This window comes from Macrosteles quadrilineatus, unplaced genomic scaffold (assembly GCF_028750875.1).
Source record: "Macrosteles quadrilineatus isolate MER2022 unplaced genomic scaffold, UCM_ALF_1.0 Scaffold_1__1_contigs__length_201487025, whole genome shotgun sequence".
Classification (NCBI taxonomy): Eukaryota; Metazoa; Arthropoda; class Insecta; order Hemiptera; family Cicadellidae; genus Macrosteles; species Macrosteles quadrilineatus.
Window position 1 is genome coordinate 114,055,403 of NW_026542594.1, and position 24,759 is coordinate 114,080,161.

Below are 24,759 nucleotides of genomic sequence, written 5' to 3' on the forward strand. Positions count from 1 at the left end.
TTTTGGATTTTGCAACCAGCATAATCGGACAGCACAATTCAAGAAGATCTTCAACTAACTAAGCAATAAATACAGGGTGGCGCAGATGGATCGGGTGGTTTTAAAATACTTGTCAAACTGTCAATTTTAAAGGTATTGGATTGAAATAAAGTGCAAAACGCGTAGTTGCAATGGAAGTTTATTGACAAAAAATTAGTTAAGTTAGTTTTTAAAAATTACATCCATCAAATGCCTTCCTTCTCGAGCGACGCATTCTTGGAGTCGGTCCTTGAGGTCCCGCATTGCTCGCTCAAGCACATCACCAGGAATTGATGTGATTTCGTTGTGAATTGCAGCCTTCAACTCCTGAATGGTCCGGGGTTTGTTCATGTAGACCCTTGCTTCAGGAGTTGAAGGCTGCAATTCACAACGAAATCACATCAATCCCTGGTGATGTGCTTGAGCGAGCAATGCGGAACCTCAAGGACCGACTCCAAGAATGCGTCGCTCGAGAAGGAAGGCATTTGATGGATGTAATTTTTATAAACTAACTTAACAAATTTTTTGTCAATAAACTTCCATTGTAACTACACGTTTTGCACTTTATTTCAATCCAATACGTTTAAAATTGACAGTTTGACAAGTATTTTAAAACCACCCGATCCATCTGCGCCACCCTGTACAATTGAGTTTTACCCCTCCTGTATGATTAATGGTGGGTGTGTAACTGATTTTTACAGTAGATTCAAAAACCCACATTACCCTCTTCTGTATTTCACCCCGTTGCATAGCAGATGCAGAGCGAAACTAGTATTTAATGCTATTATTTTTTAATATAAAATTATTTGTTTTATAACTAATTTTTTGTTTCAGTTTTAAAATGCATAAGACTGTCAGAAGACCCTATTGCACTCAAACTGAAAAGAGGTAATATCTGATTTTTAGCTATACCTACTTATAAACATAGCTACTATGATAGATTTAAAATTTACTTTCTGATTAAGTTACATTAGCATACTTCTTAAAAGTCAACAAAGCTTTTTGGGGTTCATGGACATATATAACAAATATATATTTACATTAATATTTTTGAATCAACTCAAAACCCACTTACTATCTTTAATAATTGTACCAGATTTCAATAATCTTCCATCCATAGTTGTTTAATAAATGTACACAACTATATTCTTTTGGTAACTAGGTTAACAAGTTAAAATGTCAAATTCTCAGCTTTTTAATGTCTTAGAAATAATCCTGTTAAATCAACTCTTTATTGTTTCAGACCCTTTGATAAAAGCAAGGGTTCGCCACTACTTGTCCACATCTAACCCCTTTGTGGACCCCCAGCCTCACAACAATGGAGACTCCTACGCTCCCCCATCACGACACCCTCTGCCACTGGAAGATCTCACCAGGAGCAATGGAGACCCTCTGGAGACATCACCTCAGCCTCATCCCAAGTTTGAAGCTTTTGTCATGACAGGTGATCGGGTTCTTAAACTTTCAAAGAATCAGCAAGGCTCGATACTACCGAAACAACGTAAAGTCGATAGTTTAAGGCATCACAATTATCACAACCACAACAATCACCAAAGGCACAACTCGGTGCCGACTAGTCCCATAGAGTCAGAGCGACACCCCCATCAGAAGACCTCCTCTGCCGGAACATCACCCACCCCTAGCGTAGCGGTGTCGTCAGCACCGATCCCTTGCTCTTCCTACGTTGTTCGAACATCGAGGTCGGAAGATCATTTACAATTTAACAAGGACTCGTCAATGTCCGCTGTATCTATCGACATCGATGACGATGTAACGTCATCTTTGAACACACTTCTAGACACGAGACCCGACAGTGAGGCAGAGGACCAGAGAGTTGTGTGGACATACAACGCCCCTATGACTGACTCCTCCACCCCCACCTCGGGCACTGCCACCTCCGACAACGTATCACCTCACAGATCTCTCTCCCCCCAGTCTCCGACATCCGTATCGTCGTCTGTTATGTCATCGGACTCGGGTGAACGGAAACCGTTGAACACTAACCTCGCCCCTACAGACTTATCTCAGTCAGAAGCCATCTCGAATATTTCCTCCCCCGACTTCCAGGATGAAGATGTCGAGATCCTCAATGCGAGGGACTTAGTAATGGAAGTCAGTGATCCGAGTGATAGTGACTCTACTTTATTATTAAGTGAAACCACGGCAAAGGTTCGCAGGACGAGTAATTCTCACAACGGGCATCACATAAACAACAGTATTCATCCATCTTCTAAAAACGATCAAAACATGCAGGGTGATCACAGAATTGTAATACAGGTAATATTAATTTTAAAGTATGTCATATTTTTACAAAAAGGAATCTAAGACTTTTAGACCTACATCACTACATAAATAAAGTTAACTTTAAGATTAAAAATGTTGTTATGTGCTCACAGATATCAATAATTGTACATATCAGATTTTCGAAAACCATTTACTTGTGACCAGGTCTTAATTGTATTAAGAGTTATTGGAAATGTAATTTTTACAGAAACATAGTCCTAGTTATTTAATATTTTCGATTATTTCAGTGGGAAGTATTGTTTTTGCCAATTTAAGGTCCCACTATGTAAACCTTCAATGTGTAGGTGAAGGGGCCAGAGAAGGATGGCGGAAGGAGCCAAAGTCCCAGAAACCACAACAGTAGGATACCTCCAGCTGAGCGCATGAACACTCGGCCTTGTATCAGGGAGGCAGAGCTGTACCAGCCTGACTCTCTCGAACACTCTGGATACCAGGTCAGTGACACACTTCATGCCAAACATACCTTATAATATTTGTGTCATGGACAGATAATGCTTTTTCCAGGTTGAGTTTTTATAAGTGCTTAGAGAAATAATCTCAAGCAAAAACTATTACATTTGAAATGAAAATTCTTCATCAATTGCTTTGGAGTAGCACTTTAATACTCTGAGCCCCAAAGAAAAATATGTAGACCAACATGAGTACCAGAACCAAATCATTACTTACAACTATGCTTGCAACAATAACTGGACAAACACATTTTAGAGCTATTATTATACTTAACATTAGCTGTAACCTGAGATTCACTGTCTTTAGGTTTACCAGTGTTGATATAGACCATTAGCTCTGATTATTGTTGGAGCGGCATCAAGCATTGTCTCCCTGGCTAGGACACAGCCCCATAGGGTTTGTATCCTGTCTCAGTGAGGTCTGATGTAACTCATAACAAATTACCAATCTTGGGCAGAGCTTGGTAGTAAAAAAACAATACATATAATAAACTGGGACACAGTTAATTTAACACAGTTCTTTTTTAGTAGATCACTGATTGATTTTGATGAGGAGAGGCTGATGCTGCAGACAGAGAGTGCTGCATTGACTCAAGATTGTATCACTTTGTTTTTTTTTTCTAGACACTGAGTGATGTTGATGAGGAGAGGCTGATGCTGCAGACAGAGAGTGCTGCATTGACTCAAGATTGTATCACTTTGTTTTTTTTCTAGACACTGAGTGATGTTGATGAGGAGAGGCTGATGCTGCAGACAGAGAGTGCTGCATTGACTCAAGATTGTATCACTTTGTTTTTTTTCTAGACACTGAGTGATGTTGATGAGGAGAGGCTGATGCAGCTGACGGAGAGTGCTGCATTGACTCAAGATTGTATCACTTTGTTTTTTTTTCTAGACACTGAGTGATGTTGATGAGGAGAGGCTGATGCTGCAGATAGAGAGTGCTGCATTGACTCAAGATTGTATCACTTTGTTTTTTTCTAGACACTGAGTGATGTTGATGAGGAGAGGCTGATGCAGCTGACGGAGAGTGCTGCCAACCTGGCCAAGGCTGTTTCACCACCTTTGGAGGACGAGAGTGACATAGAATCTCTACACAGTTTTCACTACAGTCCCAAGGCTGTGGACTTGCCTTCAGCTGAGCGCCTGGCTAAACGCCTCTTTACGCTCGATGGCTTTAAAAAATCTGATGTTTCCAGGCATCTTAGTAAAAAGTAAGCATAAGTTCTATCAAAACATATAAATCAATGTTCATGTTATTTCAATACTTCAGATTGTTTACATATTGTGCGTAGTATCCCTTTTAAACAGTTCTATCAGGAGTAGCTTCATTCATCCCTGATCTTGTGTAATGTTATAAACAGCTTTGGATCAAGAATTGAAGTTTTGTCCCAAACAAAAAGTAAACAAAATGTTTTGAATAGCAACTATTTTCTTCTGATAAGGATTGTTTAGACTAAAAAAACATGAAAATTTGAAAGATTATACTATTTGTGGTTTTATAAATTAAGAAATGCATTATTGATTAAATAATATAATTATCTAAATCACTGAAAGATTTATTTGATTGAATATTTGTGATGAGATGTAATTATTATTTTTGCAGCAACGACTTCAGCAGAGCAGTTGCAGAGGAGTATTTAAAATACTTCAATTTTGAGGGAGACTCACTTGACGTGGCTTTACGCAAGTTTCTGAAGCAGTTCAGTCTTGCTGGAGAAACTCAGGAGAGAGAAAGGGTTCTTGTGCACTTCTCCAAGAGGTATTTGGACTGCAACCCTGGCGGCTTTAACTCTCAAGGTGGGTGTACAACCATTCAAGTTGGTAATGTATCCCACCTCTAGTCTGTGCTTAAAACATATAGTATGGTACGGTATGTTTTATAAATACCATATCATTTTACGGTACAAGTATATATGATATCATACTAACCGAATTAAAAGTATAGACTGTCACTCAAACTCATAAGCTGTCATCTCTTCTTCCTATTATTCATTAATTTATTTGCTGATATTCATTTGAGCATTGTTGTGGTTTCTTCATGGTTTATTGTCATTGGGAAATTATTGTGAACGAGGTGTTAGCCCGTCCTACGTACGGGAATTCAGTAGTCAGTTTAAAACCGTGTACAATTCAGATCAGCTAGTTTACACATATAAAGACAAAGTTTCTTGCAGTTTTAATGTGAAAAATCATCTTGTAAACAAATGTAGTGTGACCAAATATATTTTTATTCCATCATAGGCCTATACGATATGCATTTTAAATCCGATAATTTTACAATAAAACAGCAATTCTGCAATTTTTGCGTTGAAGTGAGATTTGCAGCCGATTCGCACAGACGCACACTGATTATAAGTAGCCTACGGTAGAGAGAGTAATAGTCAATTGAGAAGTGTATAGACTTAGTCAACGATACCACCTTCCATAGCAATAGCATACCTGCCTCTTCCATAATTATTATCACCACAATACAACTACTATACACAATTTCCAGTAGGTCTGAATAGAAATGACTTAAAATAAAACGAAAATATCCAATAAAATTCACAGTACACATAAATCGTCACACCTATCCTTTATATCAATTTCACTGCATTAATGTAAAAACAACAACAGTTTGTTTTGAAACAGCTGTTTGGTTCAAATAACATTAATTTTAAAAAAAAGAACTCACGATTACTAAAAGAACTGGTCACATGTAGCAGGTAAACATAAAAAGTAAACACGCTAGTAAAGCTAATGACGTAATTGTCAATGTTTATTATCCATACTGTTATCAGTTCTATCCTTAATAATTACCCACCCTCATTGAATAAGCGTACATAGTAATTTCCCATATTAGTTAATTTAAACTACAATATATTCATAGTTGAAATAAAAGTGATATTTTCACGTTTGGGGGCGCTGATAGGCACCCCTAAACATAACCACATTGAACACGATTTCATAAAAGGATGGTTTGTCTAATTGCAGTATCCTAGGTCAATGTTGACGTTGTGCTCAATCTTTGTATAAAACTCGGCTGAGGTTGTGGTGGTAATTTAAAATTGTGATTCCTGATTATTCTTGATCTTCTTTTTATGACATCAATATTACCGGGCCTAATCCAAACAAAGTTAAAGCAGACAAACATTAATTGTAAACAAAAAGCTACCATGAAGAATTAAAACATGTAAACATTGTTATTTTTCTATTCTTTCCTCGAAAAGTGGAATAGTAAAATAATTTGCATTTATCCTTTTTTATTAAGACTCGTTTACAGAGCCTCGATTTGTACTGTGGTTTAATTAATTTTGGTTAAAACTGTGGTTTAAACTGAGGTCTAATTATCTCTACTAATCTTACTTATTTCCTATAATCAATGACAAAATAAGAGTAAATAAAATAACCTCATAGTTCCATAGTTTATATTTAACCAGCTGTTAGTTAAAACAAATTATATTGCTCTAAAACAAATCGAAGATTACAAATATTGCTTTAAAAAAATAATTTGAACATCCTAGTATTTTACTATGTATAATTTAATTAATCTGTCATCCTCTTACAGAAGAATTGAACGTATCAATGATTTGCATTGCACATAGTATAAATAAGTCAACCCTAAGTATGTCTTTACATTTTTATCCAAATGCTGAATTTGTGACACAAAAGCTGAATGTTTACAGCTGTTATGCTAAGCAAATTATTTTATGCCAAAAGCTAGTTTAGAATCTTAGCGTCGGCTGCTAGACTTTTTAAAAATTTAAACTTAATTTCTAAAAAACTGGGACCCTAAAATAAATTTATGGCTTCGACATTCCCTAGTTCTCAAAATTATCTTTCTTTCAACACAAAAATCATGAAAATCCGTCGAGTGGTTGATTCAGAATCGTGAAATAAAAAAACACTGTTTCGTTTTAATATTATAGATAAGATTTAACACGTTTTTCTCACAAAAAAAATCATGTTCAAGATAGATAATAAACATGGACAAAATGTACATCACTTGATTGGCAATGGAGTAAAGAAAGCAGTGCTGCCAAAATATGAGTTTATTTTGTCCTTCAGTTAATCCCTGTACTTTTAATTTGTGTTGCGCTTATAAACATACTCTGTATATGCTTTATGTATACATTTTAGTACTGTTAAGAATCCTACTTATAATTACATGATATATTAAAAAAATATTTGGCATTAGTATTTTGACTTTGTCATTGTTATGTTATGTAATGTATTACTGTTTCAACAGATGCGGTTCACACCCTGACTTGTGCTATCATGCTGCTCAACACAGACTTGCATGGCCAGATCATCGGCCGCAAGATGACATGTACAGAGTTTATAGAGAACTTGTCAGAGCTCAACGACGGCGAGAACTTCCCCCGTGATGTACTCAAGAGTCTCTACCAGGCAATCAAGAACTACCCCCTGGAATGGGCCCTGTGAGTATATCATACTAGTTGGCGCTTTACAAATATGATTCATTAAAATAATCAAATAGTTATTATTGCGGAGAGAGGTCTCCAAATGAAATTTTTCATTCGGACTCGCAATTAGGCAACCAAGAAAACCAGGGTTTCTTCTGGGAAACAACTAGGGAAAAATTTGTATATTTTTTCCCAGGAGTACAGATCTTCATGTGCATCTGTATCATTTACTTTTTTTATGAGAAAGAAGGTGTCCTATGTCTTGGGCTCTGTATAACTAGTATTAGGTCTAACTTCATTTCCTAGAAAATATTGGTTCTTCAATATTGCTACAAGAAAGCCAAAAGGCCTAGAATGAGGAGAAAGGTTTTTATATGATCCGTGAAGTACAAGGGCTTTGTGATTGCAAACCAGATTAGTCTAAACTGACACACAGAAAATTAGGGTCTTGTTTTCCAACACATTTCAAATATCACTGTCATTCATGACTAGACTAACCAATTTTTTTGACCAACTAACAGTGCAAAATTATAACTTAAATAAAAAAAAATCAATAAAAAAACCAAAAACTATGAACAAAAATACAAACAGTCCAAAAAATCATGCAACTAGGCCTACCAAGTCCAAATTTACACTTTATGCAATCATCCTCAGACTAAACAAACAACAAGCTATCAGGAAAACACACAAATATAATTTAATTTATTTTAAAAGGTTCCAAATAAATTTCTCTATGATCTATAACCTGGGGTGTAAGAAGGTGGAACAACATCAAAACCAGCTTTGTAAAAGTGTCTTCTATTGATTGATGCATAACCATTTTCGATTGGTTGACCACATTTGTCAGCTCCATTTCCAGTTAATACCTCCACCGCAGCAAACCTAATTTACAAACATTTTGCTACACGCCTAAACGCATTGTTAGGAAAAAATTATTTTTATATTATTATATTCTACATTTATCACTGAAAGAGAATATATATATATATATATGTGTGTGTACTTAACAAATAAATGTTCTGTGGCAAAATATATGGTACCACTACAAAAGGGCCAAAATATACCTGCCTTTGTCTGCAAGAAGAGTGGCCTTAAAGGTTTTTCACTATGAATCACAGCAACCAAAATTATATTAAATGAGTATCAGTCTCTACCACTAAAATCACTACTATACTTTTATAAATTAACTGTAACTGTGAGTCAAATCCAACCTATTCTCTGACAGGGATGAAGATGGAGACGATGCAGGGTCAGTCAAGGCTGCGGTTGGGGTTGGGGAGAGGGGGGAGATGCCTGGAGGACTAGTAGTGGGGGGAAGCGGGGCTGTCGTCGCCACCAACAAAGGCTTCTTTGACGTGCCATCTACACAACCAGCCATTGAATACAAGAAGGGGTACGTCATGCGTAAAAGTTGCATCGAGCCCAACGGCAAAAAGAGTAAGTTTTGACATTTGTCTTTAAGAAAGTAATTTGTTGCCCAACCTCAAGGTTTTAAAGCTCCTGGATCCTTGTTATTGTTTTAAAGTCACTATTACAAAAAAAAAAAAAATAATAAAAAAATTAAACCCCCACATTTGTAACATTTTAAATTAGATAAACCAATACACACCCATTCAGCCATTTGCACTGAGACGTGAGAGCTAGCTGAGAGGTATGCAGGTATTAGGAATTGACAAATTGTGTATTAGTATGCAGCGAAAACAAATAAAAGTCATAAGTACAGTCATGCCACACAATCTCACTACAGTACCCGATTGTCAACAGTGAGTATTGAATAACACAGAAGGTAGGACAACCAAAGGTTTGGTTATCTACACTTTATTATACTAATAATAATTTTTTTTATCTTGTAGCACCGTTGGGTAAGCGAGGGTGGAAGATGTTCTACTGCACATTGCGGGACCTGGTGTTGTACTTACACAAAGACGAGCATGGGTTCCGCAAGTCTCAACTAAGTGACAACCTTCACAACGCCATCAGAATACATCACTCACTGGCTACTAAGGCTACAGACTACACCAAGAAACAACATGTGTTTAGGTTGGAGACTGCCGACCAGGCTGAGTATCTGTTCCAGACCAGGTCAGTTCATCTCACAACCTCGTATTTGAAGTTACTTCATTATTCATTGAGTAAACTTGTTAACTTATAAGTATTCCTGAAAGATTAAGGGTGGCTAAAGATAGACATTTCTATCTTAGCTTAATAATAAAATAACTACACCTAATATAGCAAAATGGTATATTATTCAAATTTAAATTTTCAGTTGTTTGATTGAATTATTATTGTTTGTACAGGATATTCCAACAAAAATATAGCATAATGGTATACTATTCACATTTTCAGTTGCTTGATTGGATTCTTATTTATACAGGATATTCAAACAAAAAATTATACTTAATGTAAGAATAAAATAAATACATGATTCTCCAGCTCAATCGAAGCTTACGCTTCTTAAAGGTAAATTTGCATACTAATAAGTAGTGATGGTCAAAACCAGAAATTTCGAATCTCAAAACCGAAACCGAAATTTAAAAAAATCGAATCCCGAATCTCGAAACTCAAAACCTAACCGCGAAACCTTTTTACTTAACTGGTTACAAAGGTTATGGTTTCACGAAAAAAAAAAACATGTAATAAGAAAATTTCAAGTATGAAATCAAAACTGAAAGAGGACACCTGACACTGACATAATAACATAAATATGTGACTGATAAACCCATACCAACAGAATTTTTTTCTGAAATTAAAATAAATTTAACTCTAGACATCAACATAAGCATGAATATCCTATATATAATACGAGTAAAGTTTGAATACTTGTCAACTCGATCTGGGAATCGGCTCTAACAAAAACGTTTATATTTACGGAATAACTAAGTTCTGTGTCAAAAATAAGTTCTAGACCAGTGGTATAGCCAGGAAAAATCTATTTTCGCCATAATATGAGTACAAACTTTTGAAAATTTAACATGGGCCTTATGAGAAAACATTCCGCCATTATTGTCATTTTGTTTACATTTTAAGACATAACGTGACGATCTGTACCCACGGGCACCTCAGCTTGCGCATGCACATATGGCCTATTTACAAAAGACAGTACAAAAGAAAAGGAGTCCGATGAATACCATTAAGCGTTGATTAACAATACACCGATTCGCATAATTTCTGGTGGCCTTACTGAATTATTCCAAGCAGATTATTTCGTTTAATTGTTGTTATTAGTTTTGTGGTAAATATTAGTCCGGAGTGTGGTAACTGTTTATGACGATTAGATTAAGGTATCTACAATCCTAAAATGCTATGGGAAGGGAGGAAAACAGGTCCGCGACGTAGGAAATGGTGCAGGAAGTAGTAAAGGTAAGTAGTCCGGAGTGTGGGAAATGTTTATGACGATTAGATTAAGGTATCTACAATCCTAAAATGCTATGGGAAGGGAGGAAAACAGGTCCGCGGCGTAGGAAGTGGTGAAGGAAGTAGTAAAGGCGAGTAGTCCGGAGTGTGGGAACTATTAATGACGATTAGATTAAGGTATCGGTTATCCTAAAATGCTATGGGAAGAGAGGGAAACATGGTCCGTGACGAAGGAAGCGGCGCAGGTCCGCGGCGTAGAAAGTGGTGAAGGAAGTAGTAAAGGCGAGTAGTCCGGAGTGTGGGAACTATTAATGACGATTAGATTAAGGTATCTGTTATCCTAAAATGCTATGGGAAGGGAGGGAAACATGGTCCGCGACGAAGGAAGCGGTGAAGGAAGTAGTAAAGGTGAGTAGTCCGGAGTGTGGGAACTGTTTATGACGATTAGATTAAGGTATCTGTTATCCTAAAATGCTATGGGCTGGGAGGGAAACATGGTCCGTGACGAAGGAAGCGGTGAAGGAAGTACAGTAGAACTCCGATTATCCGAATCAATTGGGACCAGACCCCATTCGGATAATCAAAAATTCGGATAACCGGAGTTTTACAGGAATTCCGGGAATTTCCAAGAAAAATCCTCATTTCCGGTACTAAATGAATTTTTAATTAATAATAAATGAAATCAGAACATTTTTACAGTATACAATGCTCTTAGCACAAGTGTTCTAAACTTGTTCTTAATAAACAATTCTTTGATATTTTCCAAACCTTATTATTACTGTAGCTTTACATTATTAAAATTGTTGAAATAAGCGATTCGGATAATCGGCGATTCGGTTAATTGGAGTTAGGATAATTGGAGTTCTACTGTAGTAAAGGTGAGTAGTCCGGAGTGTGGGAACTGTTTATGACGATTAGATTAAGGTATCTTTTATCCTAAAATGCTATGGGAAGGGAGGGAAACAGGTCCGTGACGTAGGAAGTCGTGATGGAAGCAGTAAAGGTGAGCGGTCCGGAGTGTGGGAACTGTTTATGACGATTAGATTAAGGTATCCACAATCTTAAAATGCTATGGGAAGAGAGGGAAATAGGTCCGCGGCGTAGGAAGTGGCGAAGGAAGTAGTAAAGGCGAGTAGTCCGGAGTGTGGGAACTGTTAACGACGATTAGATTAAGGTATCTACAATCTTAAAATGCTATGGGAAGGTAGGAAAACAGGTCTCAAACGTAGGAAGTGGTAAAGGAAGTAGTCAAGGTGAGCAGTACGGAGTGTGGGAACTGTTTGTAAGGATTAGATTAAGGTATCTGCAATCTTAAAATGCAATGGGAAGGGAGGGAAACAGGTCCGCGACGTAGGAAGAGGTGAATGAAGTAGTAAAGGCGAGCACTGTGGAGTCTGGGAACTGGAAACCAATTGTAACAGTTCGATTTCTGTATGTGAAAGTGAAATACTGAAATGCTATGAGATGGGATGGAAAGATGTCCAACTAAGGAAGAGAGAGTTTTCTCTAGGTCACCATATTGGACCTAAAGAAACTCTCTCTTCCTTAGTTAAAAATGCTGTCAGTGACAGTCACCCACAGTATTTAAAATTTTTTTTGTAATTGCTGAAAATTATGGTTTTTTACCACGACATTGGTATTTTTCATCGGCATACAAAAATAAATAAACTACCGGTTTTTATATGTGAATCTAAGTCATTGATGAAAATCATAAATAACAAAATAACAAAGGCCATAGAGCCTTGTAGTACACTATCTCATTTGGATGAAAACTGATTGTGTTTTTGATGAATATTTGTTTGAAAAAGGTGTCAATCTTGTGTCAAAGTAAAGTGGAATATGGTTGATTTGGAATGCAATTGCAATTAGAAACGTAGTTTGACTGTGTGTTTGTAATTTTGCTTTTAAGCCTTGTCCTATGTTCCCTCCATATAGCCGGAACGTCCTAAACTATGACCTAGATTTAGGCTATATTGGATGTAAATTGGTAGTCCTAGTGTTTGTTTACTCAACTGACATTTCTTACCTCCTCAAAGTTTAGCACCTGACAACTTGAATAAATGTTGGGAAACAAGATGAAACGTGTGTCTCTAGGAAATGATACTGTTAGTTTGACCACAATGTTGTGTGTGCAGTGATTCAAAGGAGCTACAGTCATGGATAGACACCATCAACTTTGTCTGTGCCAGCTTCTCAGCCCAGCCACTACCAGGAGCTGTTGGGTCTCAGAAGAAGTTCCAGCGGCCCCTCCTGCCTTGCAGCCATACCAAACTCAATCTGGTAAGATTTAAAATAAAAAACTTTACCAACATTTTATTTACTTTTATTTTTAAGAGGCCTTTTGTCAGCTATTGCATCATCAGACTCATCACAAAAACTGGTAACTTCAATGAATATCCCATAAGTAGAATATTGTTTTGAAGAACAATTTGTTTCCAAAACATGAATCATGAGTTCTCTTTTACATAAACTAATAGTAGATCATCAGGATGATAATACTGTATTGTAATAAGTTATTATTTGTTATTGTAGAGGGAGCAACTGCAGGCTCATGAGGAGATGGTCGCCAGCCTAGAGTCAGACTTAGAGCAACATCGCAGACATGTGCCTGAGAGAGGGGCCAAGGGACTGACCATCCAGAACTACAAGGAGAAGGATGCCTACCTCCACCACGAGGTACATGCAGTGCAGATGCAATAAACAGAATCTGTCCAATAACTTGATATGTTTGTTTAGAAATATTTTAGGAAAGACGAAGTAAACTACTGTGCATTTGCTTATTTTCTACAGAAGAGTTCATTGTATTTTATTTTATCTCACATGTTTTCTTGTTTGTAGAGATTATTCTGTGATGAGATTAATGTTTTACAGCTGAAACGCTACAAGACATACGCTTACCTACTCAAGTCACGGATCTCGCAGTTTCCTGAGATGGAGGGGTCCCTGGTAGAGGCCAGCATTGGTGAGGTGACTGATGAGGACGACACCCAGAGTCCCACCAACAACAGGTACAGCTACCGTGCTGCCATCTACGCCCGTGAGCCCGACATAGGCTGACGGTTCCTGGGCGTCCTCTCCGCTTGTGTTGTTTAACTAACTCTGCTCAAACTTTGTCTTTTGCTGGTCTTCCTTTTGGCCTAAATAACACCGTAGTTTCTTGGTGTAATGTCTCTCATAACATTTAACCTCTTCATTCAAAACTCAATTCAAAATTTTTCCAGGGGACAGAAAAATAGTTCTTTCACTACTAGAATATCGAGACAATCACTCAATTTGTCCATCAGTAATGGCATCGGTTTGGGTTTCTGAGGATGGTTGTTAACAGTTATTGCGTACAAGATATTACACAAATATCAGTTGACATATCCAAATTTATTTATAACATATTAGTTACAAAAACATTTGGGATATTAAAAAATATTGGATACCTCTATTCAACAAAAGCTGAATTTATAAAGTGGAAATTTAGGTGTTTGTTTTACTAAGGTAAAATTTGGTTTTGAAAATAAATTTTAAATATTTTGTAATAAATTTATTTATAAATTCTTTATTAAAGCTTCATTAATTAAAAACATTCTTTTGCTAGAACATAATTTTGTTTCGTTCTATTTTCCATATTTGTGCATGAAATAAAAAAGATGGACCCTCTTGAAAAAGTATAAGACTAATCAATAAAAAACCTCTGAAAATATTTATTTTAAATGCAAAATGTATTTATAAAATACACCTGCCTCAGCAAACCTGCAGACTAAGACAATTTACATTTGCCTGATTGGATTTATACTAAAATGTCTCCTTTAAAATATCACCTTTATTCCCTATTTAAATAGAATTAGTTTAACGAGTACTTAGGTTTGCTGCAACAGGGAGGGTAAAATTTTTTGTGTTCTTTTAATAGTAATAGTTTAGTAAGAAATAAATGTATTTTCCAAATTTTATCAAAATATGTTCATAAACAAGCAAACTACAACAGTTTACCTACTTAAGAATAACATGAGAATTTTATCTTAACATTTTTTTGACATTTTCTCCGTAACTATTAGACGCATAACACTTCAATATACTAAATTATAAATTTTTTAAGTTCTACAAAATGGTTTGGAAAGAACATGCTAAATTTTATGTTATTTTTTGTCAAAAATGGAAAAACCAATTTTTACTCCATAAAACTTCCCATAAACCCCCGTTCCCATAGTCTGATCTTGCTGGTTCGCGAACTCATTCGAATAAATGTAGGTTTTTATTTACAATTTTACCTAAAAATAAAACTACAGAGAAAGGATATAATTTAGCGAATTTCCCATATAGGAGAGAAAATATAGGGAATAAGATATTACCGCAGTACTCATGGTAAGACCTGGACCCGGGACCGATTTACTTTTTCCTTTTTGAGGTCGAATTTGAACGGATAGTGTTTTTGGCCTCTAGGGACCTCTAAACAAAAAGTAAAATCGGTCCCGGGTCCAGGTCTTACCATGAGTACTACGGTAATAGCTTATTACCTATATTCCCTATATGGGAAATTCCCTAAAATATATCCTTTATCTGTAGTTTTATTCTTAGGTAAAATTGTAAATACAAAAAGTAATATATAAACTTACTATAATTGATTACATAATTCTTTATAAGAATAAAATGTTTAATAAATAAAATAATAAATTAGTAGACTAAAAATTAAAAAAAACCATGCCTGTTTTCTTTTTATTTGATTGATTTAATTAAAAAAGGACATAGGCCTAATTGAAACAACATTATTATAATTATCTACAACACTCAATCAAGTGATTTTATGGGATTATAAACATTCATATACTAGCCATCATCATATTAATTTTAAAAATTGTCTATCCATACAGTAATTAATTGTTCCAACATAACCTAATAATTGTGACACACTTGACATAGATGTTCTGTTCTGTTGCATGCTTGCGTAGAGCCGGGGTGGCAACTTGTTGTTCACGTCTCAGTCGTCTGTGCATGATTCTGCTACTAGGGTGACTGCGGCATGTGTAGTATAGTGTAGGTTAGCACTGGTTGTGGTAACATATAACCATTAAAGATGTGCGAGTGCTGTGAACCCCGAGTTTGGCTTTGAACTCATAACTACCCCAAAATTCAAAAGTTTTGAGTTGAAACGGCAACAAAATAATAGTTATTTTACTATATAATCTTTATATTCTAATCCATCCCCCACTTACTCTCCACAATATATCATTTAATAATAGACGACTAAACAACTCATTATGACAGTCACAAGTTAATGATGCAAATTTGAGAGCATCCTTAAACTGGTGATGCAAAAATTGGCGATTTTAACACCTGCTTCCCCATCTGTAATAGGACCATTAAACTAGAACACTGAAAATAAGAGTTTTACAGTATAAAACACTACCTACATTACCAGATTTGAATAGTATATTACGTTACTGGCCCGGTAAGTGGTGTTTTACCGTGTGAGCACGACAGTTCCCATTACGACAGTGGATTATCCTGCGAGTACGATAAAGCTTACCAGGCTAGTAACTACAATACTTTACATCATATTACACAGAAAAATTAGTACATTTAAAACTCATAACACAATTTATTTACGACATTACATAAATTATAATATTTGTACGTTTCAGAAAATAAAATAGGCCGTTGCCGGAGTTAGCTGTTTATTTCATCAGCTGACTAAGTGCACTCTAAAAGTACATTACGTTACTTTTACGTGTATAGGCATGGCAAAGGGCAACTTTCCAGCCTATCAATACGGATGGAAAAGTACCTGTTTCTGTGTAGTATGATGTAAAATAATTTTGTGTATCAGAAAAAATCTGTAAAGTAATGTCGGTTTACAAACCCCCTTCAAACCTCGTAAGGCCTCCTATTAGAGGTGTTAAGTAAAGTGATGCTCTTTATCTTTCACCATTTACTCAACTCTAACTTGACTCTACTTTCAAACAAATCCTGTACTGGCACATCTACAACAAGTTTCATTCTCGTGTTAAGTGTTATGTTATGGTTTCAAACTAGAGGGTATTGTCAAAAGTGAAAACCATATACAATTATGGCTATAACATCTTCTGTATCCCATTAAAATTATACAGAATAATTTATTTTAGTTCTTTAAAACTTACTAAATTTGATGACATAAAACACTGAGTGAATTTCAAATCACAATTAAATATTTTGTTTGTAACCAAGAGAAAATTTTAACTTTCAAAAAAGTCTTGGAGAAATGTGAATTGAACAATAACAGGAAAAGGGGGTGGTGGGTGTTTGGTATTGTTAAACATAAACGTTAAATTTTTAGAATATAAAAATCCCTCAGTTATAGCTCCACTACAATTAATCATCAAGAATCTAAACAATATTGATTCATGTGACATTCAGTCATAATTTTGACATCAACAATTAAATATGCTTGATAAAAAACAATATGGTTGTTCCAAGAAAAAACAGTATCTTTTGCAATTGAACTTTTCTAAATACTATATTTAGATAAAAACTAATATTGCCCTTTAAAGCAAATAAAATCAACAGAGCTCTCTTAAAGGTGGAAGATAACATATTTAAAGAAATTTAGAACATGTTCACTATTTAACACTCAAAATAAGTTAAACTAAACTTATTTGATAACCACTTACACATGTTACTAATTATCCATATTCTTGTTTTCCCCCTTTTCAAAATGGTTATTTTCTTTGATGTGTAAATAATAATTTGATGTGTAGTTTATAATGCTTTCTATTTTCAAAGTAGTCTTCTTTATAGCCTGGTTTAAAAGAGTGAAAATACTGCCACACTAATATTTAAGGTCTGAAATGGAACCTTGTGCTCTGCTAGTTCAAACTTACAGCTAATGTTTCTGCTCTATTTCGAAAGCCTATTTAAGGTCTTTCAGTGTATGTTGTAGATAGCACATATTGTTATTCTACTTCAAAATAAATCAGTTTAGTATTTTGGTTTAAATTCATTATTCAACCATAGAGCCTTTTCTGTAATCCACATTCCAAATAGTTTAAAATATTTAACTTTTATTTATATTAAGTATAAATTGCTGATAATTATTTGGATGTTCTACAGTATATTTTGGGAACGATTTGTTCAATATCCTTTTTGATGTTTACTTAGTTGTTTGTGAATTGTAGTGTTTACTATCTGATTTATACATTTCTCACTCTGTTTGTTTGTTTTCTACACTAGGACGAGCGTAAAGCCTGGGACCAAAGCATGATGTGTTCCTAGTTCTATTGAGTGTTCTGCTGAATTTCCTGCTAAGCATTATTAGTCATCTTGTTAGTGCATTATTAGTCATCTAGTTGTTAGATGTAATATTTGTGCAATATACATTTTTTGTTTTATGATTCAGTGTCAATGCTTTGTACACTCGGTTCTTTTTTATTTTTTACGCTTTATATACAAGTTTTCCTAATTTACAAGAATTTTTTTGTGTATATTTTATTTATTTGTACTTTTATAGTTGTAGTAAGTACTAGTAGGTGATATTTACTTTCAATTCTTGTGAATGTGAAATATTTGCTCAAGAAATGATGAAAATTGACTTGTTTAGAAATTAGATATGTGTGTGATTTTCTCAAAATTTGGCATATCTATGTTTACTATAACAGTACCACTAAAGAACATAAGAAAATAATTAGTAATATTTAAATTGAAAGTGGTATAGTGTTTACTTTTTATCGTTCATAGTTATTACCATTGATTACAATGCAGTATTGGCAAAATCAAGTATTAACAGATTGTACAACTATCAACTAATTTTCCCGAGCTGTTATAGTCCAAGCCCATACTAATTTTTTAACAGATAAGTCGAGTAAGACGTTTTTGTTGATTGCTTTATGACTTGTTAATCACAAGATGTATTGCTAAAATAAACTCTGGACCCAGTTGTCATTTGGCTGTTGATTGACAAAACGATGATATCCAACAAAAGTTTTACCTTAGATAGTAACTAGATCAGGGTTACGACTGTTCTCTTACAAAATATGCCACTGACATAAACAAACACACATGTAATTCGCACTGAGCTATAACATTATAACTGGAGTAACCACTCTGTGTTCAAAAAACGTACCACTGTTTTTGCTGGTTTTGTTTTAGAGTTTTGTTTTGTTAGGTTGGCCGGGTGATCGGGTTGGTGGGACTTGTCAAATTACAGCCAAAATCAAGATGGCGTCATCCTGTTTTGTTGATATGTGGTAAACAAAAATCTCTGCCAACTCAACATTATGATTGCAATATAAGTTTATTTATTTATTTTACGAACAAGAGCAACCCATTTAAACCGATGGTCGTTATTTAATCAAATGCCATAGGCCTATTGGCCTAAACCAATATCTCCAAACCAGGAAACTTGACTAGCCTATATTTACCACATAGTTTGAAAAGAGGTAAATAAGTTAGTATTTATTTACTATCAAACAAAAACCATTTATAATATAACTTTAAATACAGAGGTTTTAACGTGCAATAACTTAAATAAGTTTTTGATACAAGTCCTTGAAATAACGGATAACATAACCCCAAATGAATAGTATGGTTAGGTTAGAATGAATTGGAATTGGAATTATTTGACAGCATCCCACCAACCGATCACACGGCCAACATAACAACACGAAACACCAAAAACAAACCAGCCAAAACAGTGGTACGTTTTTCTCTAACGTTTAACCAGAGAGTATAGTGACTCCAGTTATAATCTATATCTCAGTGGTAATTCGGCCAGCAGATTGGCAGAGATTCATAAGTAGGTTTAATTATCTATTTCATGTTCTTATTTACAAAATCTATAATTAAACAACTTTCAAATTTAAATATTTGATGGTTTTTGTCATAGTTTATGTAATGTACATATTCTATTGATTCTAGGATTCAAAAAGAGTAATATTTTTTATAATAAATTGCCCACTAATTGTCATAAAAAAAACTGGTTTCCAAATAAAATTTGACATAAAAAGAACTAGTTAAAACATATGCCTATATAATGCAGTAGAAGTTCCAACCAGGAATCTTGAAAGTGATTCCTCATCACTAATCTATTGTTATTTTCTCTCTAAGTACAAAAACAAGCTTGAGTCTACCTCGTAAACAAAAATTGGTGAAAACTGAAGTAAATAACAAAATATTTACTAGTTACAGCTATCCTAAGGAATTTCCACGAAAGGTAACAGTTGGTTGTCAGAAATGTAGATTTTATTTATTTCAATGTTAAAATGTAGACTTATCACCCCTTTGCAATAACTGGCTACGGTGTTATTTATGATTTATTACATACCTAATCAATTCCAGTATTTGATTTTTCAAGACCAGAAAGACTGTGTATCGTTAAGGCCTGCACCTGATGTGTTATTGTTAAAGTCAATCGATCTGTGCAAATGTTGAACATTGTTATATAGTATTATATACGTTATATGATAAAGAAAATTTATTCACAATAGGTCAGTGTGTTAGATTCTTTTAGGTGTGTAGATTTCTCTATCTGTATAGAACATATACATATAGTTCTAAAGTTTAGTTTCACCACATTCAATTACCCTTCTCGGCTTCATTTGTTATTTCTTTACTAAAATATATGACCAATTATAATGAGTGAGCTAATGAAATGGATACTGTTTATAACTGTTATGATTTTTGTATCTAACTAAGTGAGAAACATTTTTTTGTTAATATAATTTTCATAATTTTAATAAAAATGAGACAATCTGATGAAAATATTAGTTTTTTTTTATTTGTTAAAGAGATAGAGTTTTGCTTAACTTTTCTGTGACTTGAAGTTAAGATTTGCTTTGACCACATTGTAAAACATTGTGACTTTAATTAAAACTTGTAAAAATAATGAAGAAATATGTTTCTTTTATCTGTAAAAAGTACTGTAACGCTTAGGCTTTGGGTATACCGATTTATTGTTTTAGACTTTATTTGAGTGAAATCATTTAAACTATTGCTCACCTTTTTGGTAATTTCAACTACAAATTAATTTTTAAGCAGAGTTGTTTATTCTCATCATGTATACACTGATCACAGCTTGTTTGCTTTGTTATGCAGTACTTACAAATAATGGTCAACAAATTCTAAAAAAATATAACTGTAGGTCAACTTAACATAATATTTGTTAATTACCTGTGATTGATTAAAAACAATTGGACTTAAAAATCTATCCATTTCTAAAATACTTAATATACATATATATTGATGACAATTTTCAGTCAGCACAATTTTGTTACACTTCTATATTCTCACTAATATGTTGAGAAATGCTATTAATTGTCAACTAAGTATCTGTGCAACCATTAGGCCTGGAGTTTATCTGTTCTGACCAGGGTCAAAATGTGCTGTGTACCTCTGTGAAGCATTGCAAGACAATGTTGTGTGTTGTCTTTCTTTGTGTAATGTAAAATATCTCTTGAGATAAATTAATATTCTAATTTTACATTTTTAGCAAGGCTATATTAACTATTCTTAACAGTGAAAGAGTTGTTTCAAGTCAACAACTAATATTTTACTCTTTTATTCATAATCTAAAATCAAACTAAAAGTATAATATCCAGTTTACTTCAACTCGATATCACTCATTATTTTGAATTAATTGTATATAGCCTAAAATATGAAGTGTTGATTTCCAATGACAATTTAAAAAATATTCATACTATTTTATCTTTACAAATAATTTTACCAATGGAATCATATTTGGTAGACAAGAATCAATTTATATAAAAGATTTTTCACGAAATAAATTCAGAATTTAACTCGTATATTACTATTACACATACCCAAGTTGTTTATGACTTTTATGATAAAAAATCCTGTTACTTTTCTCTATTTTACAAATATCTCACTAAACCATTTGCAAGATTTAAGCGTTTACTACTTTATAAAAAATGTTGTGTAGCACAAGAAATAATCATTGGCATTGCACAATAATTTAATACAAGTATGTGGCAGTCAGGGGAAATAAGGATTGTCAAACACAACCTGAAATCCATCTAAGTATGAAGATAGTTATTTAGGTATGTGTTGAAACGTTTACAACAAATTTTCATTGTGGCTGTTAATCAAAAGTGAGAGACTGAGTTTACTGTAAAAGTATTGGTTATTGGTTTATTTTGTACTATATTGTTTATAGTGTAGTAATGTGTTGCATTTAGTAGGTACCGATTTCATTTGTATGATTTGTGCATAGCTCTGATGTATATGTGAATGTATATAATGCACTTAGATGGCGGCCCTCGACTTAGCAACTCGATTGTTGAAAGCAACTATCCAGGTGCTACTTACTCAATATTTATTCTTAATAAATCATGTTAATGATGATGTTAGCGTATGATCTTCCCTACCTTCCAGTGTGTAATATATTCCGTAGAAAATATGGCCTCGGTCTTACATCTCTGCAACGTTTTTCATTTTATTGTGAATTAATCTTTTAATTAATATATCAAGACAGACTTGAAAAATTGTAGTGCAATGTTGCAGATTTGAATCCAGTGGAACCCCCTCCCCTTGTGCTCACTTTTTATAAGGCTCCTAAATCATTTTAAATATTCATAGGTAAAAAAACTGTGATGATATAAAAAAGCTTGAACCATTAAACCATAACTTTCTTAACCCTCTAGGTGTCGCATTGAACACCTGTAAATGTCACTCAATTTTCGAGACTTCTTCGGAATTTGATTACAAAATTAATAGAAAATCTAAATGATGACATAGATATATAACATTGTATATTTTCAGCAAATAAAATTGTCTATCTAAAAATGTATGATATTTGTGTCTTACCTTGTACAGGGTGACACAAAGGAACCGGACGTTTTTAAAATAAGTAGTACACAGTAGTTAAATGGAATAAAATGGTTTTAATACTGTACATAGTGAGGTAAACATTTTCCATTTGTTACAAAACAGTGATTTTTTGAAAATGACGTCATGCATATGGCGGCCATGTACGTCTCTACAAATGTTCATTCAGGTCTGAAAATCATCTGAAACTCGGGTCAGGAGGTCTTGTTCAATGCCATTGATATCTGTGATTGCCAACTTCAAATCCTCTAGAGTGCGTGGTTTGTGAGCATAAACACGCTCCTCAAGAAACCCCCAAAGGAAGTAATCACTAGTGGACAATCACCAAAGCGAGAAACCACCTTGTTAGGAAACATTCATTCACTGCTCGCACTTTGGCGATGTTTTCGGGTGTTCTCAAAGTTCTAAAAAGGCGCCTGGTGGTTTCTTTCTTTTTGTATTCCCAGTTGTTCGAACCCTGAAACCCATCTTAAAAGCGTATTTCGGCTTGGAACCGTCCCATATTAAAATGTTGACTAAATCCCCGCTGGATTTGACGACGGATTCATCATTTTAGACCAAAGTATTGTATGCGAAAACGCGATGGTCTACGATCCACTGAGCCATTTGAACAAAAATTGCAAGCCTCACTGAAGGTAATGACATAACCTCAATCTTCCTACCACGTGCGACAACAACGGAACAGCTGTTTAAAAAACGTCCGGTTCCTTTGTGTCACCCTGTATAAAATCAATTTGTTGTTGGTTAAAATCCAGATGTTCCAAAAAAAGTTTTTAATTTTTACAAAGCCGCACATGTAAAAAAAATCACTATATTTACAAAAACTGAGATAAACATTTTATTCTAAATGTAATAAGGAAAAATAAAATGTATAGTTTCACCCTGTTTTTCTTTATAATAACTCTAAAAATCACGACACACAACAAGAGTACAACGTAAACATTCGTTCACTAGCAACCGAAACAAACAATGACATATGGAAAAACTATCACAGAACAAGATAAATCGTTTGGGAAATAGCCGTCTTTTATATTCACCATGAAGACCAGAATCTCCTGAACACGTTAGTATGCCCAATGACCGGGTTTGTTCGATCTTGTGGGATTATATCAACTGAAACCGTAGACCTGTCAAGTCGCTGTAATTACGGCGATTGACACTTGTGGCAAAAAAATAGTCGCCGTAATTACATCGATTGACACCTAGAGGGTTAAAAAGAAAGAACTAGACAAAAAGAAATGTTTGAAAAGCCATCTCCCGAGTGCTCTGCTGTTGAAATATGTTCAATATTCATCAACTGTTAAATCATGTCCACCTGAAGGGCTGAACGGAAACTAATACCTGCAAGGACAAATAGCATCGTTAATGTCATATCAAGGTTATTGTTATTATTTTATTTTTACTGTTATAGATGGTAGAACTTCCTAGAATCCTACCTCCATTGATAGTGAAAAGCTGCAGTTATTTTATTTTTTTATTAGTTTGTTTTTTGAGCTCAGTAAATGGAACACAATGAGATAATAGCAGATAATAACACAGAAGAGGATATAGTGAAAATTAAACAAAGAGTTAAGCATAAACAATAATTATTTATTGAACACTATCACTTGTGTCACTGAAGCTTCAAAACAATGTGGATCACAAAATAAATTTATACCTACAACTACAAACATCATTTCTGTACAATATTGTCAAGCCCAAATGTCATTGGTAAAAAAATCCTCTTAAAACTACAAAACAATGGGCACTGTCTAGTAAAGGAACAAACATTCTTACAACAGTGGTAATTGAATCAGTTATTCAACTGTTGGTGAGTATTGATAAAGATCAATATCAACATCAACAACTTTTTGGGATTATATGAGTTAAATATTTTAATTTGACTAGCCATGTAAGCCACATTTCTTTACAGCCGAATCATTTCCAGTAATAACACATAGGATATGATATAAGTTACGTTTGACCATTGATGGAACTGTACCTACATTCCATCCTTATGTAATGCCGCCAGTTTTAATCAAAATTGGCGTGGATGAATTAAGCCATGGGCAGATTGCGCCAATAAAGTAAATATCATGTTGTGTTAACTATCTCAATAACCAAAAAAATAGGTAGAAAATTTTGTTTTAGACTTCTTTTTAAATAAAAATTTTTGGCGGAAGCTGGTCTATATAGGTGAGTCAATGGTATATACTGTATAGTGTGCTATTACTGGATCATCAGCTGTTGATTCAATAAAGCTAAAAGACCACCTATTCCTCAAATTGTCCTAAATAAACATTTTGGGACAAAACCACTCAAGGGCAAACATGAATCATATAAGGGCATACAGCAAATTTACACTTTAACCTATTTAGTATGGTTAGTTTCATTTGAAATAGAAACAAGTAAAGTAATTATTATTAAATAAAATGCATTTGACGTAA

The 24,759-nt window shown here is 34.3% G+C and overlaps 1 protein-coding gene across 1 annotated transcript in view; it reads left to right on the forward strand.

The window, feature by feature from the left end:
- The window catches only part of LOC128983523 (PH and SEC7 domain-containing protein), a 72,615-nt gene extending 54,732 nt beyond the window's left edge, over window positions 1-17,883 (forward strand). Inside the window, exons 3-14 of the mRNA XM_054402828.1 lie at window positions 853-906; window positions 1,262-2,295; window positions 2,607-2,756; window positions 3,756-3,985; window positions 4,378-4,571; window positions 7,003-7,195; window positions 8,406-8,617; window positions 9,034-9,262; window positions 12,670-12,814; window positions 13,067-13,210; window positions 13,406-13,542; window positions 17,726-17,883. Coding sequence (XP_054258803.1) covers window positions 853-906; window positions 1,262-2,295; window positions 2,607-2,756; window positions 3,756-3,985; window positions 4,378-4,571; window positions 7,003-7,195; window positions 8,406-8,617; window positions 9,034-9,262; window positions 12,670-12,814; window positions 13,067-13,210; window positions 13,406-13,542; window positions 17,726-17,756 — 2,753 coding nt within the window. The 3' untranslated portion in view covers window positions 17,757-17,883. The remainder of the gene's footprint in view (window positions 1-852; window positions 907-1,261; window positions 2,296-2,606; window positions 2,757-3,755; window positions 3,986-4,377; window positions 4,572-7,002; window positions 7,196-8,405; window positions 8,618-9,033; window positions 9,263-12,669; window positions 12,815-13,066; window positions 13,211-13,405; window positions 13,543-17,725) is intronic.
- Window positions 17,884-24,759: the final 6,876 nt, after the last annotated feature.